Raw genomic sequence first — 14,053 nt, 5'->3', positions numbered from 1 at the left:
AACCATAATGAGTAATGATTTTATACTCGTAATTAATCTTTAATCCTAAAACGCAACTTAAAGTCCTCACAACAAATAAAGAAAATGAAAATATATTTCTAATTAAATCCAAGCGATAATTAAAAACATGATATATTAGAAAAGCATAATCCACAAGTATCTTAAATTCCATTACTACATACGTCGGAGTAAAAATAAATGAAAGTTCAACCCCTCTACCAGTAATGCATACAAGACAACATTTAGAAGATAAGAAATTTACTAAATACTCTGCTGCATGCAGTACAGTAAGAGTTTTTGTCTTTTTTTAAATTGGTGAATAAATAAATGGAAATTGAGCCTTTTTCAGCAAAAGCTGAATTCTGAAGATAATTAATTTACTGATTAATATGTTAAATACTAACATTTTATATAGTCAGGCATTATACAAATAGTCTTTAATGCGTTTTTTATATATCCGATTAAAAATAAATAAATATTAAGTCCATCTACTACTACTACTATAAGCATTATAAGTCTGAAGATATGTAATTTGCTAAATAAAATAAATTTAATCATTTACCTATCTGAAAAATAAATTTATTCTTTCACTAAACCTTTCTCTGCATTTTCGGGTTTTTTAGAACTTACAAAGCTAGTGTTCTTTTAGTTTACCTTCAACAATCACAACACAATCTGTTTCGTCTGTTCCGTGACAGTTTGTTGCCTTACAGCTGTATTTTCCTGAATCGGATGGCTTGCAGTCAATTATTTCCATGGTGACAACTCCATCTGAGTGAGTCATCGCATACTCGTATTTGCTAAGTTCTCGGCCGTCCTTGTACCACCTTACATTAGGTACTGGCTTGCCACTTAAGCAACACAGTAGTTTGCATGTATCGCGGGCTTGCATGACGCGTGGCCGCAAAAGGAATGTGAAACTGGGCGCCGTCTCTGACTCTTCCTGCCAGAATGTGTACGGCAAGGGTTCACGTCTGCGCACCGGAGTTGATTCCGTTCGGTACCTCGGCTGTTCTTTTGGTAAGGGCTGAACATTTAGGAAAACGACTTCTTCTCTAGAGCCATAGTGATTTTCTGCGCGTATAATATATTCTCCTCGATCGTCCAACTTAACTCGGTTAATGATGAAGTAGTAATCATCTCCAACGTATCGTTTCATAAACTTGACACTCTGTCGCAACTCGATATTATTATGTGACCAAGTGAGAGTAGGTGTGGCTATTGCAATGCATCTGCAGTAGAACTTTACGCTTTGGCCCTCATAGCAAAATTGTGAAGATGGTCGAATTACAAAACGTGGCGCTGCTTGACGCCTATCGAAAACAGCATCATGGATCTTATATTTCTCCATCAGCAATTTTCTTAAGGATGAGTATTCAGAAAGCCGGCCAATCGGCAGCAGGAACCTCTCGAAGTCTTCATATTTTCTTCTCAATTTTTCTCGATAGGCTAGATAACGATCACGGTTGATTTCCTGTTTCATAGCACTATGGTCTCCAGTCAGCCAAGGATGCAGAAGACATTCGTGAGCCGTCATACGCTTTTCTTTGTTTCTAACGAGCAATTTTCTTATAAAATCTTTAGCTTCTTCAGAAATGTATTTAAAGGATTCTACGTCGAAGTCCCAATCGCAAGCCTTTACGTTTTTGAGAGTTTGAACATCATTATCACCAGCAAAGGGCGATAATCCGCTTAACCTAAAAAAAAAGATTTTTTAATTTTGTTGTATTAAACTTGCTCGAACCAGCAAGTGGTAAAATAACTATGCTTGGATACTGGTTAGAGTTCGTAAAACATTTCTCAGTTCCGAAGATCAGGAAAACGCTGTAGTTGATGTCGCGGGAGTCGCGGGACTCTTATGTACCCGGAACTTAGCAAATGAAAGTACATGAAATATGGTATTCCGCAGGCAGCAAAGCAAGTGACATTAAATGCTTAAGCATCCATTTTCCAAAGAACTATTAGTTTTATAGGTTTTTAATACACCATGCTAGACAGAGACACCAAGCTAAACAGAGGGTATGGGGGTACTAGTGTGCTTGGAAATGTGATCAAACTTGCGCAGGCATCACTTATAGTCTTAGGTCATATAGTTTACGAGGTCTAAGAGTTCATACGGACTGACAGACATACGAAAATGGTTCTAGTGACTCTGGTGGTCGTTCTGATCTAGAATATATAAACGGTATATATCGGAAGAAATTTCTACCTTTCCCTGATAGGAATTTATAACAAATCTAAAAAACCCATTTACTTCACGAGTGTTGGGTATGCGGGCGTACAAATTACATCCAAAAAATTGTCTATATTCTGCAGCTGCCATAGAGGCATTTTAGATCTATTTTAAAGAACAGGAGAATGATATTATATATAATATAATAATTATAAACCCTTGTAGAGAAAAAGGGTATACTAGATTCGTTGAAAATTATGTAACAAGTAGAAGGAAGGCACGTCCACACTTTTGAAAGACGTTTGGACTTATTTATTTATTTAAAACTAACATAAAGTATAAAATAATAAGGCTCCTCTAGGGTGACGATGGTTTATACGGAGGGAGAAAAAATATAGTTCTACATGATAAACTTATGAATTAGGTTGGACTTTAGAAAAAAGGTTATAGTTTTCTTGATGTTATCGTTCGTTGGGTTAGGTTGATTGATTGAAAGGGAACTGTAGGGAAAGGAGAGGACAGTTAACTAGAACGTGTTTGACGTTACTTGTACTTGTTATTTGCGATATCTAAAGTATAATTGCTAAGGTCGTCCTCTATGCTGTTAAATCTCAAATTTTGCCGATTTTTCCGCTAAGCAAAGAAGTATACGAAAAAAGAACAATGCCCTTTACTCGTAGACTAGAAGGATATACTAGATTTGTTGAAAGGATGTGTGTAAATTATATGTATTCTTGATTAGGATCTATCTGGCTATATTTCCCTGTCCGTAAGTTGAGATTAGACATCCAGAGACATAAACGCAGCGCACGTTTGCTTGCAAATATATATTTTTTACCAAGATTAAAATAAAATAGCCTGAAGCACATAGATACCTGGCATGTATATTGCATAAAGTAAATTAATAAAAAGGAAACATATAAAAACTTACAGAACATAGGAGAGTACTCCAGTAGCCCACATATCAGTGTAAAAGCCGACTGGCTCTCTGTTGACGATCTCTGGTGCAGCGAACTCAGCCGTGCCTGTTGTTATTTTAACAACTTCATTTGGATCGAGGCGCGTCGCTAGTCCAAAGTCGATAAGTTTAACATTTGTGCTAGAACGAGTTTGACACATTATATTCTCTGGTTTTATGTCCAAATGGATAATATTTTGTTCGTGCATGTGTCTGATGCCCTCGCAAATTTGCCTCATATAGTTTATAACTTCAGCTTCCGTCATTACGTAACCTTCAGCAGTAATGCGTTCAAATAATTCACCACCAGATAAACTAAAATAAAAAATCAAGTAACAATAATAAGAATATTAGAAGTATATTTTGGTTGTTGCTTACAATTCCAGTATTAGGATCATTTCATCGTCGTCTTCGAAAGCATCGTGTAAGTTGATAAGCTTCTGATGATGCAGTTGATTCATTATATCTATTTCACGACGTATCAAGTCTTTCTCAACTGAGTGTGATACTGGAATGAACTTGGCAGCAAAAATATTTCCTGTGCTTCTCTCACGACAGCGATGTACTACTCCAAATGCCCCTGTTCCGATTTCCTCAAGGATATCATACCTATCATATACACTTTGCTGGGATATTTCCACGGGTTGCGGAACGAACTTGGAGTAAATATCAAACACATATGAATCGTAGTCTTTAACTGGTCCATCTGCTTTTCCGCGCAGTTTTCGTCCATTTGCATCAATTTCCCATTTACGTTCAATTGGTTTCTTTTTAACAGACTCCTTAGTCTTGATTAGAGTACTTGTGTCTGAAGCATCAGACCGTCCATATACATTATCAGCAAATATGCGGAAATCGTACTCCTTTCCTGGAGTCAAGCCGCTGACTGCCATAGACGTAAACCTAGTATTTCCGACTCGTATCCACGAAGATAATGGGTGCTCCCGCCGCTCTACGTAGTAATTCGTTATGTCGCTGCAACCGTCCCATACAGGTGCTTTCCAACTAAGAGACAATGACTCTGTGCCAATACTTTCTATTAAAGGGAATCGTGGGGGATCTGGACGATCACTAATTTGCACTTGTATTATAGCTGTATCCGAACCAAGTTCATTCTCCGCTGTTATCCTATAAGGTCCCGAGTCCAAGTGCGATCCATCACGAATGATAAGAACGGCATGTCTTTCTTTAACCTCAACAGTGTAATGACCACCGGATTCAATATTCTCACCGTCCCTAACCCAGTGTATACGTGGTTTTGGGAAGCCAGTGAAGGGAATTTTGATTACAACATTTTCACCCTTATCGAAGTAAGCAGTGTCTCTAAATCTTGGAGGAACGTTTAATTTTGGAGCAGCTAAGAATTTTTCAAAAATTCAAAATATTTATTATACCAAAAACGCACAATATGTATATATATTTACTTACTCATAATGGCCAGAGTGGCGCGTGTTGATTTTGCTCCAGCCTTGTTTACAGCGCGACAAACATATTCATCAGCGTCTTCGCCGAATACGTCATTAATATTTAGGAAGTGATTGTCACCTTCTGAGTACATGTGATACCGGGCGCCATTACTAATTTCGCGAGCTCCTTTATACCAAGATATCGTTGGTTTAGGAACGCCATTTATGGTGCATGTGAATTGGGCATTGTGGTTTTGAATGCAATTGGCATCGCGTAGCGGTTTCACAATCAATGGAGGCGAAGCCGCCTGTGGATCTATTATCTTGACTGCTTGTGAAGCGGACGATTCTGTTGAAAGGCCTGCTACATTCTGAGCAAAAATTCGAAACTCGTACTGTCGACCTTCAATGAGATTGATACAGTTTATTTGATTGGCAGCACAGATGGTAGCGTTTACACGCTGCCATGTGTTGCTGCCTACTTCACGCTTATCGATCCAATAGCCTTGAATGTGAGCACCGCCATCCGATTCCGGTTTTTCCCATTCCAAATGCACAAAGTCTCCTCCGATCTCAGTGATTTGAGGACTGCCCGGTGGCGATGGTGGGTCAATTGGGTCTTTAGCTCGAATTGGATTTAACCCCTCTAGTGGTGGACCCATTCCGTTCTCATTTACAGCCATCACTCGGAAAATGTATTCTTGGTTTTCAATAAGACCTTGTACATTGAAGGCGGTATCTTTGCAGGTACTAGAAACAGTTATCCAGTGTGGAGATGACACATCTTTTCTCTCGATGACGTAGTGACTAACTTTAAGACCACCATCGTAAGAAGGGGGACGCCAGTTTAACATACAGGAGTTTTTGTTAATGTAAGAGATACCCATAGGTCCAGTGGGTGCTGAAGGCATGCCAGTGATGTGTACATAAAACTCCCCTGTGGCACTACCAGATTCATTCGTGAATTCTATTTGATATGGACCACCATCACTTTTTACGATATTACGAATGTAAATCGCTACATAGTCGTCAAATATGTTTACCTTAACATGCGTATCATCATTACTGTCACATATGACTTCATTATTTTTCTTTAATATCACAGTTAGTGGCTGGTCGCCAGAGTAGAAAATCTTGATCTTCGAATTGTCTCCTTCTGGTAATTTTAGTTCGCTTGGGCACCTGTTAATAATTGGTGGTGATCCAATTTTTAGATAACCTGATGTGTTAACAAATCCGAGAGAATTCATTGCCTCACATGTGTAGTCACCATCGTCTCCAGTTTGCACGTTAGATATGTGCAGTCGGAAGACCCCATCTTTACTGTCGCATGTCATTCGGCCCCCATTCATTTGAATTTCTTTTCCATTGCGAAGCCACCTTGCGGTTGGACTTGGCTTACCCGAGGCGGCGCATTGTAAAGTATAATCCTTGCCAAAGGGTGCTACCTTGTCTTGCAGTCGTGTAATCCAATCAGGCTTCTTTCCACCTAGTACCTCGCAAACCTTGATTGGCATAGTACATAAGCTTGGTTCTGAACGTCCAGCGGAATTGACAGCAAATACTCGAAATTCGTAATCACCCATCTCGATGAGGTTCATAACGGTGTATTCAGTATCCAAAACATTGTAATCATTACACTTTACCCATACGGCTCCACCGATGTCCCTTCTTTCAATAATGTAACCCGTAATGCGGGAGCCACCATCTCTTAAGGGTTTCTCCCACTTTAGGTCGACATAGTTTTTGCCGACTCTGGTTACTTGTGGGGCTCCAGGAGGTGATGGCACGGTGAATTTTCCTTTCAGCTTAAATCTAAGTGATGGTGAAGATGGCTTACTTAAGCCTGCAGCGTTCTTGGCCTTTATACGGAATTCGTATTCACTGCCGTTAATTAAGTTGTAAAGTTGATACTTAGTGTCCTTTATAATGTAGTCATACGCATTCCAAGACGAATCGTTTAAAATATCCCGATATTCAATTTGATAGCCTTGTATGCGGGACCCTCCATCACTTAATGGTCGGGTCCAAATCAAAGTTACATTTCCAGAGTCCCAGTCAATAACCTTTGGCTGACCAGGCTCATCTGGGACTGTAAATTGATGTTTGGCAACAATAGGTTCAATAATATCCAAAGGATCAGACAAACCATATTGGTTTTCTGCTCTTACGCGGAAGTTATATTTGTAGTGAGGTTCCAGGCCCATGACATCGTAGTGAGTGTTACGAACAAAACTGCTAATCTTTACCCATGAACCACTGTTATCTAATTTTTCAACGACATAATTTGTAATCGGTGAACCTCCATCATCCAAAGGCGTCTTCCAGGCCAAGGTGCAAGTGTCGGGGGTAATGTCGTAGGCATTCAATGGACCCTGAGGTGGTAATGGCCTATCTACCACCGTGACGTGACATGAAGCAGTATCTGAACCTTTGTTATTGGTAAGTGTAATGGTGTACGATCCAGTTTCATCTCGTTTAGCTGATTTGTTGTAATACATTGAAGCATAATCGTTAGAATCAAATTTAATACGCTCGCCGGGAATTACTTCTAAGCCATTTAAACTCCATGATGCAGTTGGGCGAGGACTGGCGTGATAAGGTACTGTTATACGGAATTCATCTCCTGCAATTACTGTCATATCCCGAATTGACAAATCTGAAGTAATCTTTGGCGCATGAGGTGGTCGGCGGCAAAAGATGAGATCGCTGGAACCGCTATAGGCCGACTGTCCGGCTGCATTTACTGCGGCCACCCTAAATTCGTATTCAGCATTTTCAATAAGATTTGGAATTTTACAAGAAAGGTCTGGACAAAGTGCATGAACTGCCTTGGTCCATTTGTCATCACTCAATAATCGTTTTTCAATAATATATCCAGTTATGGGAGATCCACCATCATGTTTAGGCTTCGTCCATGCTATTGTTATACTATCTTCTGTCGAGTCAATACCATGGGGAATACCGGGAGTATTGGGGATATCAAAGGGATGTCTTGCAAGTATAGGCTCAGATGTATTGGCCGGATCGGATTGACCATATTTATTTTCAGCTATCACACGGAAATCGTACTCTTTATTGAGTACAAGGTTTCGAATTCTAACAAAAGGAACTGTGCAAAAGCTGCTGACCTTAGACCATGTGGACGAACGAGCTTCTTTTTTTTCAATAATATAATTTTGAATAGCGGAACCACCGTCATCGTTTGGTGGATTCCAATACAATGTTAGAGAATCTCCAGAAAACTCATCAGCACGTAGGCGTGTCGGTGGAGATGGTCTATCCAGAACCCTAACATTAATGGTGGCCGTATCGAATCCTGACGTATTCTTTAATTGGAGTCTATATTGACCTGAGTCTGCACGTTTCGAGTTTTTTACCACAACAGATGCTGCATCATCAGTCAAATGTTTGTGCACACGGTTATTGTCATCCAGCATATTGTCATTAGAATACCAAAATGCGTTGGGCTTGGGGAAAGCTAGGTAGGGTACGTGAATGCTAAAATCATCACCAGCCCTACACACTATATCTCGGACCTTTCCGAGTTCCATGCAAGGCTTATTTGGTTGCTCCTCAATTGTAATGGGCTGCGATGGCTTAGATGGATCTGAACGACCAACTTCGTTTTCAGCAACAACACGGAATGAGTACTCTTCTCCTTCCTTAAGACTTGGTACTGTGTATACAGTGGAATTAATAGGTATATCGTTAACAGTTTTCCAATCCTTCCCGTTTTTGGGACGCATTTCGACATAATACCCTTTTATTCTGGACTTGCCATCCGTCCGAGGCGGACGCCAAGATAATGTGACACCATTCCTAGTAATACGATCCGGTTTTGGTGGCTCCGGCGGATCTGGACGATAGCGCTGATGTTCAGCAGTCATTGGATCAGAAGGCTTTGACGGGTGGCCAGGCCCAGCCTCATTTACTGCGAGGACCCGGAACTCATAACGAGCTCCATCCCGAAGATTGGATACTGTATAGGATGTATTCGGTGTTGGGTAATTGTTGCACTTAATCCACTCACCCCCGCGTTCGCGTCGCTCTACGATGTACCCCGTAATAGGCTTACCACCACAATCGTCTGGAGGATGCCACTCCAAATTAGCAGAGTTTGGTGTATATGCAGAAATTGTTGGCTGAGATGGTGCACCGGGTGGATCAAAAGGCGACTTAGCCAACACCGGCTTACCCTCGAGAGCTTCGGAAGCTCCGTAGATATTTTCAGCTCTAATACGAAAAACATATTTTTTTCCCTCTACTAGATTCTTTACTGTAAAGTTGGTGTTGGGACAAGTGCCTGGCACTGGCTTCCAATCATCTACACCAAACTCAGTGAACTCGATTATGTACCCCGTAATGTCGCTGCCACCATCGTCCTTGGGGGAATACCAATGCAAAGAAATGTGATCTGGTGCTGTCTCCGTATAACTCAAAGGTCCTTCAGGTGGCGATGGCTTATCTACGACAATAACTTCAATGTCAGCGGTATCCTTACCAAACTCATTAGCAGCGGTAACAGTGTATTTTCCAGAGTCCCGTCTGTTTGAATCATCAATGCGAAATAGAGTACGCTCCGAGTTAGTCTCATAAGATATTCGCTTGCCTTCCTCTAATTTGAGATCCCCTCGCTTCCATTCAATTGTCGGAGTAGGTGCCCCAGATATGGGAATATTTAAATTTACTGGTTCACCTGCACGAACTTTAATGCGCTTTCCTATTAAGCCATCAAAATAAAATCTTGGCTTTTCACGCAGTGGTCGAGCATTGAATATGGCCGAAGGTTCGGAAGTCTTCCCGTTGCCGGCAGCATTAACCGCCGATATTCTGTATTGATATTGATGGTTCGATGTTACTCTGTCGTCTTGATATTCAGCAGTAGGTACTGGTTGTCCATTTATCTTTATCCATCGTCCTGTGTTTACGTCGCGACGTTCAATGTCGTAACCAATAATGGGGGATCCTCCATTACTAATTGGTTGCTTCCATTTAATTGTAATATGATTCTTGTCGCTATCAGTTAGTTCTGGCTTTCCAGGAGCTCCTGGCACCGTGTACTGAGATTTTGCAACAACCGGTTGGTCGGAAGTAAGTGGATCGGAGCGCCCTTGTAGGTTTTCGGCCATAACTCTAAGCTCGTACATTGTTCCTTCCAGCAGTCTGGGAACCACGGCATGGTTGTATTTTGCACTTACATAATTTACTGCTGGTACCCACCCACCGCCATGGGTAAGATCACGCTTTTCTATAACATAAGAAGATATTTCAGATCCTCCATTATCTTTTGGTGGTTTCCATGATATAGTCACAGAGTTCGCAGTTATTTCTTCATATTCCATTGGACCCTCTGGCGGCCCCGGGCGGTCGAGTACTACAAGTTCGAAGCTGCCTTCATCGATTCCAGAACTATTACGAAGTAATAGGTGGTAGATTCCGGAGTCAGACCTTTGACAGTTAACAGTATGTACTACAGAGTGGTGACCGATTGATGTAATTGTTGATCTGTCATTCGACAATAGTGGATTGCTATTAAGTGTCCACGTCGCTTCTGGTGCTGGCTCACCGATAAAATGTATATCTGTGTGAAATATGAGCCCGCATTTAATGCGCACTTCATTTAGTGGAGTTATTATTTTTGGTGGCAGGTAGCGCGGCTTTGCCATAATCATATCAGACGGCTCTGAAGGTTCAGATTGGCCTGCTTGATTAACAGCAATAACTCTAAATTCATACTCTTGACCCTCAGTTAGTTCTGGAATTGTGGTTGTGTTCTTATTTGATGGAACATGTCGTACATTAGTCCAGTAAGGGCTGCCCTTTTCCTTTTTCTGTATGATGTATTCACTAATTGGAGCTCCCCCGTCACTTTTTGGGACAGCCCATTGCAAGTCTATATGGTCACGATCCCAATCAGTAATAATTGGTTTTCCAGGCGCATCAGGCTCGTCAAATTCGTTTTTAGCAATTATAGTATTTACTGCTTCTAAGGGATCGGATTCCCCAATTGCATTGACTGCTTTAACACGGAACAAGTACTCCTTGCGGTGGACAAGACGAGTGACATCGTGGACTATATGTGTGCTCATGCCAGCATCGGACCATGTGCTTCGAGATAAATCCATTTTTTCGATAATATAATGCAATATAGGCGAACCACCGTCATCATCCGGAACATTCCAGGTTAGGTGGCAGCCATCCCTTGTTATCTTTGTTATATCCAGAGGACCTTTGGGTGGCGATGGTCGATCTAATACAGTTGCATGAGCAGACGCATCAAATGATCCATGCTCATTCTTTAATATTAAAGTATAACGACCTTCGTCGCTTCTAAGTGAGGATACAATTTCAAATGTTAGTTCGTTTTGGAAAAGACCGGACTCGCCTCGTGAATTTGAACCGATTTCTTTTCCATTATATAGCCAAGTGATTAATGGTCTTGGAGACGCCTCGATTGGTAATGTCCACCCTAATCGCTTTCCAGCATGGACCGTGATGTCGTTTAGAAGTGACTTGTCAAAGAATGGAGCAAGGAAACGTGGCTTGCATATAATGGTGCTAGACGGATCAGATGGATCGCTAGGACCTCCCCGATTGACGGCGATCACCCGAAACTCGTATTCTCCACCATTTGTAAGTTCCGGTACATGAGCCTTACAATTATCACCTAGCACAACAGCAGCTCGTTCCCATTGACCAAACTTTGGTCTTTTTTCTATAATATACGAAGAAATGGGTGCTCCTCCATCTCTCTTTGGAGTGGACCACTCCAAGTCCACAAAATGTTTACCCCAATCTGTAGCTTGCGGTTGGCCAGGCTTATCTGGATGTGAATAAGGATCTTTTGCTGTTATAGGCTGAGAAGTTGTGAGTGGTTGTGATTGTCCTTGCTTATTAACAGCCCTTACCCTAAAACTATAATCATGATTTTCAATTAGATTGTCCGCTCTGATTTCAGTATCAGTGCAATCACCAACGGGAACCCAGCGCATGGCCTCATTATCCATTTTTTCCACAACATAATGAGTAATCTCCGAGCCACCATCATCCTTGGGTGGCCTCCATCGAAGTACTATAGAGTTTTTGCTAACATCGCCATTACGTAATGGGCCTTCCGGCACACTTGGAGCATCCAGGATTGTTACTTTTACATTGTGCCTATCTGTACCGTTTATGTTACGTGCTGTTAATGTATAGACGCCTGTGTCGGATCGCTTCGCATCAAGTATTCTTATCTTAGTGCGGTCATCAAAATTGGAAATTTTTACTCGGTCTGTGTTTATGATCATATTGCCTTCGTGGGTCCAATCTTTGCTTGGCAAAGGCTCCCCAGTTACTGGTACATCAAATTCAAATACATTTCCAGCTTTAATTTTAATATCGGACATGAAGTTTCGATCTATTTTTGGGGGTGTGTTTTTGGGGCGAGCCACATGTGTTTCAGTTGCATCACTTGGTGAGCCTGGACCGGCTTTGTTTACTGCTCTGACACGGAATTCATATTTAAGGCCTTCAATCAAGTCAGGAACGTGAGCATTGGTGATGTCATCACTGATTTCAGCGCATTTTTCCCAATCAGGAGAAAATTTGTCCCGCTTCTCAACTACATACCCGGTTATTGGAGATCCACCATCAGCCTCTGGTCTAGTCCATTCCAGATCAACAAATTCTTTGTCAAAGTCTTTTATGGTTGGTGTTCCTGGTTTTGTAGGTACATCGAATGGATTTTTCGCAATAATGGCTTGTGCTGTTGTAAGTGGTTCTGAAGTTCCCTGACGATTTTTGGCACGTACTCGGAATTTGTATTTATGGCCAGGGGTAAGGCCACCGACTTTAAGTGCGGTGACTGGCCCGTCAGTTTCCCCGGCAGGTATCCAACGTCCTGTTGTTTCATCTAATTTTTCAACGACATAATTATCTATTGGTTGTCCTCCATCGTCGTCTGGTGGATTCCAGTGCAGAGTACAAGACTCGGAATTTATTTCATCAACCTTAAGCGGTCCGTTTGGCGGTGCAGGTTTGTCAATGACAGTTACCTTAACATCTGCACTGTCTTCTCCGTTTGCGTTTTCTGCAAACACTGTGTATATACCGGAATCAGATCTGGTTGCACTATTTACTTTTAGTTTGGTATTGTAGTCAACATTAGTTACCTTAACGTTGTCCTTTGAATAAACTTCCTTTTTCTTAAGTAGCCATTTTGTCTGAGGCGCTGGCTCCCCAGATACCTTACAATCAAATGTAAAGGACTGTCCAGCTTTAATACGCACTTCTACTAGGCTGGATCTATCTATAATGGGTGGTTTATTGCGAGCCTTCGCAATTATTGGCGGAGTAGAATCAGATGGCTCTCCAGTCCCAGCTGCGTTGACCGCGGAAACTCGGAATTTGTAGGTTTGGCCCTCAACAAGATCTGGAATAGTCGCTTTGCATTGATCAGCAGGGACGTCAAGGGCCCGCTCCCACTTTCCATATTTATCCTGCTTTTCGATAATATAGCAAGAAATTGGTGATCCGCCATCAATTAGAGGTGGGGTCCACGCCAAGTCCACGTGATCCTTATCCCAATCAGTTGCTTTAAGGTTCTCGGGCTTACCAGGTTCATCGAAAGGATTTCTTGCAACTATAGATTCATCGCCTACCAAGGGCTGTGATTCACCTTCGGCATTCACAGCTGATACTCGGAACTTATATTCATTTCCCGGAGAAAGACCTGTAACATCAACTTGGGGTTCTGTAGATCGACAAGAAGGAATCCAGCAACCAGTTTCGGGCTCTAATTTGTCAATTTGGAAATACTCAATTGGCGTTCCCCCATCATCGCTCGGACGTTTCCATTTAAGGTGGCAACCCTCTTTATGCACATCTGATATTTGAAGTGGTCCGTTAGGAGGTGAGGGTTTATCTGTGATAACTACATTTACAAGCACACTATCTTTTCCAGAAGTGTTAGTCGCCGTGACCAAATATTCTCCAGAATCACTTCGCTGCGTTGGTCTAATAACTAATTTTGTATAGTAGTCAGGAGTTTCGATTGTAACATTTTTCCCTGATTGCAAATGGTAATTGGAAAGTTTCCACTCTACTTTTGGAGCGGGTTCACCTGTTATATTTGCATCTAATTTCAGAGCGGTTCCGGACGACAGAGTAATATTACGTAGATTTCTACGGTCTATCTTGGGGGCAAGATAGCGCGGCTTAGCTGTAAATATTTTGCTTGGGTCTGAAGGCTCCGATAGGCCACCCTTATTCAAGGCAACTACTCGGAACTGGTATTCATTTCCTTCAATGAGACCTTGAACCGTTGCAGTTGGAGTTGGGGAATTGGTTTCCAAAGCCTTTTCCCAAAGAGGGCTGTATTTGTCTTTTACCTCAACTATATAGCCTTGTATCGGAGATCCACCATCACTTGCTGGTTCTGGCCAAGCAAGTTCTACCTTATTTGCAGTCCAATCGGTAGGTTCTGGAACTCCAGGCTTTGTTGGAACGCCTAAGCAAATGTAATGATGTATA

The 14,053-nt window shown here is 41.6% G+C and overlaps 1 protein-coding gene across 5 annotated transcripts in view, besides 1 other annotated feature; it reads right to left on the bottom strand.

Annotated features, from left to right (window-relative positions):
• The window catches only part of bt (bent), a 52,075-nt gene that overhangs the window by 4,225 nt on the left and 33,797 nt on the right, over positions 1 to 14,053 (bottom strand). For all 5 annotated transcript variants that reach the window (NM_001272143.2, NM_001169354.2, NM_205876.3 and 2 more), the window contains 4 exons: positions 4,560 to 14,030; positions 3,510 to 4,488; positions 3,105 to 3,446; positions 655 to 1,697 (listed from right to left, as the gene is read on the bottom strand). In NM_001272143.2, coding sequence (NP_001259072.1) covers positions 655 to 1,697; positions 3,105 to 3,446; positions 3,510 to 4,488; positions 4,560 to 14,030 — 11,835 coding nt within the window. The remainder of the gene's footprint in view (positions 1 to 654; positions 1,698 to 3,104; positions 3,447 to 3,509; positions 4,489 to 4,559; positions 14,031 to 14,053) is intronic.
• Positions 2,411 to 2,457: a mobile genetic element.

Source organism: Drosophila melanogaster, chromosome 4, assembly GCF_000001215.4.
Source record: "Drosophila melanogaster chromosome 4".
NCBI classification, from domain to species: domain Eukaryota; kingdom Metazoa; phylum Arthropoda; class Insecta; order Diptera; family Drosophilidae; genus Drosophila; species Drosophila melanogaster.
The sequence above is the reverse complement of the archived record's forward strand: the minus strand, read 5'-3'. Positions and strand labels throughout refer to the sequence as shown.